Source organism: Stegastes partitus, unplaced genomic scaffold (assembly GCF_000690725.1).
Source record: "Stegastes partitus isolate 25-593 unplaced genomic scaffold, Stegastes_partitus-1.0.2 Scaffold727, whole genome shotgun sequence".
NCBI lineage: Eukaryota > Metazoa > Chordata > Actinopteri > Pomacentridae > Stegastes > Stegastes partitus.
In genome coordinates, this window is record NW_007578458.1 from 139,383 (window position 1) to 143,001 (window position 3,619).

The window sequence follows — 3,619 nt, forward strand, 5'->3', positions numbered from 1 at the left end:
ATTTATTTATTTACCTTTATTCAAGTCCCATTGAGATTAGAAATCTCCTCTATAAGGGAGACCTGGCCAAGGTAGCAGCCATACAAAGTCCAAAAATCAATATAAACCAGATACGTGCTACACAAACGAATAATGGACAGCAAAACAATGAAACAATAAAACAGATCGACAGCTATTCAAGGACAACAGCCTCTCAGGAAAAAACAGTGACATTCCTCTTTTACTGTATTCTATATGATGCTCTTAAACTCATTACTGGATGTGAATGTTTCTAGTTTAAGAGTTTGTTGAAGGTTATTCCATGACCATGGTGCATGGTAGGAGAAACCAAAAGACAGTGATATGTACGTTGTGTGGGCAGATATTTGCAGAAATATAAGTATTGTTATTATTATTTGGCAAAATTGCAGGTGAGGTGTTGTTTGCATAAAACACACGTCTGCAACACTAGATTTAAACCTCTAAACTCCCAAATACACATTAATCAGCACTGTGTGAACTCATTTGGTTTGAATGTTCACTTACACTTAAATATCCTGCGCTGTAGCTTCACATAAATCATTTCCTGCCGTTTTTCTGAGACATAATTGCGTTGAACACAGTGAAGCAGTAAATTCTGTTTGCTCTCAGGGGCCTGCATTAATTTAAAGGATCCCACGCTGGCTGTGGCGGTGGAGTGCTGTCTGCGGAGCTTCATGAAGGCTTTCTGCTGCGACAACTACAAAGACGAGGCGGTCCTTCAGGAGCTCATGTCTCGCTTTTATTCAAAGGGCAACAGACCGCAGATCATCGTCAGCCCCTTCTCTGAAAAACTCCACAACATCGACGGACGGTCAGAAGCAGCATTTGTTCTCTCTCTTTTTTTTTTTTTGCCACATTTGCTTTCGACACATTTTTCCCACACGTTTTAAATATGCATTTGTTTCCCGTCGCTTCACAGGAAAGCGTATCATCCAGAATACCCATCTGTGCCGGACGTAATCACAGCAACGAGCCCGGTCATCGTCAACTGCCTGATTGATATGCGAGGGATAGAATCAATCCTCATAATCAAAGTCAGTGTCTCCCCGTCATGTGTTAATGCTGAATGTTGCAGGGGGAGTTATTTTGGGATTGATGCAGTAGATATATATATTTTTTTGTTGTTGTTGTTGCTTTGTTTTTGTCACCATCTGCCCCGTGGTTTGATGTCCGATCACAGGAAAAAGACAAAGCGCGGAGGGTCATGCAGCAAGGCCGGCCGCCTAAAAACTGCCGTGAAGCCTTCACCGCTGAGGGGGATCAGGTGTATCCAAACCGCTACTATACCTCCGACTTCAGCATGGCCAAATACCTCGGTGGGGATCTGGAGACTGAAATAAGGTGACTGCTGTAAGAAGAAAAAAAACAATAGTGGTAAAAAGAAAATGCACATTAACCCTCCAATTACCTTCAAATTCACTGACATCTTTTATCCTTGTTCTCAGTTTGATCCCAGCAATTTAAACCTCCAGAAAATATCATTAAAGTTGTTGCCTAAGTCTATGTATAAATAGCCTTTTAAATAAAACTGAAAAAACGACGTCAGTGACTTATTTAGAGATGTTAAACATTGAATAGAGTCAAATTGACCCCAAAGGTAAGAGGAGGGTTAAATGATGGTGTAAGTGAGGAAGAAGTCCTACATTAAAAACAGAACTTTAAGCGAGCAGACTGCTGAACTGTTTGAGTGGTTTGTGGNAAAATTGAGCGTAGTGCATTGTATTTGGGAATAGACCTTTGTATTTAAGATGTTGTAATTTTGTTCTTTGAAAATTTGGAGAACTTCTTTTAAAAAGTTGCATTAATTAAAATTACCAAAAGATACAGAAATATATAAATAAATTAAATAAAACACAATCAGAATCTTAGTTGTATCGGGCTTTTTAGGCAGATTGAATTTGAGATATTTGAATTTAGTTTTTAATGTTTAATCTATAAATTTCATTCCATAAACTATTACATTACTGGAACTACTATTGGCTGAAAAAAAAACTTCTACCGCCTGCAGTCTCGTCAGTGAGCCCCAGCCTCAGTTTAACCTCTGATAACATCCCCACTTCTTCTTCCCACGAAGCACTTTGTAACTTTAGCCTTTGAAAAGTACCAAATAAATCAGATTTGCTGGCTTGCAGCTGATGTGTGCATGAATAATACCCCCCCCTTTTTAAAAAATCTATATTTTTGTTTTCAGTGCCTGAAGGACCTGAAGCAAGAGTTTCTACAGAAGAAAGAACGTTATGAAAACGTTTCGTCCTTCAGCGAGATGAAGGTGGTTTTGGAGAATCTGAAGAAAGCGATGGCCTGGTGTTTGGTAAGAGCTCAGATGTATAGAAACAGACCAAAAAGCCTATAAAATGTCATGGAATTTTTAATTTTCATCTGCTTTTCTTAAAAAAAAAATATAACTGTAAAGTATGAAAAGAAGAAACAGAATTCAAAGAGAGGCAACACAATGCGTTACCCAGTCTGTCTGCTGGGCTCATCATTTCCAGTAAATTGCTGCACTTGAACGTGATCGCGGCGATTTTTTTCATCACTCTCAGGTCGGCGAGAAGGAGCAGCTCGTACAGCAGCTGAAGGAGAGAATTGAAAAGGAGGAGAACAATCGCAAACATCAGGACAACCTTCAGCTCTGTCAGGTGAGTCACAAGTGTTAGTCTTCTGTTAAACACATACGAGTCTATTTATAAATGTGGGAGCTCTTCAAACCCACCGCATAAACCGAGCGTCCTCCCTCCACATGCTGCAGGCCCGTGTTTATAGGAGGTGTCGTGCACCGAAGAAACTCAAATCATTTATCCTCTTTAAAGCGACGTTTGCTCTTTGTCTTATCTCTCACACAGACGAAGATCAGACAAGTAGAGAAGCAGCTTCAGTTCATCAAAAGCAGAACCGACAGTCTAAGAGAAGAGCAAAAGTCTCTTTCGGAGGGCAGCCGCAAACTCAAAGAGCAAGTGAAGATTGTTGGCAAAGCTCACAAGGAGCAGGAGGTACAAAGACATCAACTGTCAGTGCCAATCTGTGTTTTTTAAAATGTAGTTTATGTGATTTAAAGTGACACAATCTTCTCCTGTAGCTCGTTTACTTTCGGGCTCTGAACAAACTGAAGCAGTCGGAGAAAGAACAAAACCTTCTCCAGGAGAAAATCAACAAGGCAACAACAAGGTGGGAGAACACAGAGTAAACATGTTTTTAATGTTGATTTTTTTTTTTTTTTCAAATAACTTCCTGGTATTTGACGCATCTTCTCTGTTTTGTTTATTTGCAAAAAACAACTAGTAAAATCACAGAAAAACGTTTGTCAGTTTAAAAAAAATCTGTATTTTTATTAATGTTAATTCATTCTTTTACAACATCATGAGACACTATTATCACCGTAATAAAATCAGAAAAAATATAATTACTTTACAGATACTTGCTGTTATTTTGAAGGAAAATTATGTATATTTAGGGTTGAAAAATAGTAAAAAATTGACTGTAAATTGGTGTTCTTTGATATTTTCTCTTTCAAATTACAAATAACATCCAATAAAATGCAAAACTCCAAAACTGTGCATAATGTCCAAATCCAAAATCTGTATTTTTGATCATTTATATT

At 38.2% G+C, this 3,619-nt stretch overlaps 1 protein-coding gene across 1 annotated transcript in view; it reads left to right on the forward strand.

Annotated features, from left to right (window-relative positions):
* The window catches only part of smc6 (structural maintenance of chromosomes 6), a 28,624-nt gene that overhangs the window by 11,139 nt on the left and 13,866 nt on the right, over positions 1 to 3,619 (forward strand). The window contains exons 11-13 of the mRNA XM_008291260.1: positions 631 to 832; positions 941 to 1,055; positions 1,202 to 1,362. Coding sequence (XP_008289482.1) covers positions 631 to 832; positions 941 to 1,055; positions 1,202 to 1,362 — 478 coding nt within the window. The remainder of the gene's footprint in view (positions 1 to 630; positions 833 to 940; positions 1,056 to 1,201; positions 1,363 to 3,619) is intronic.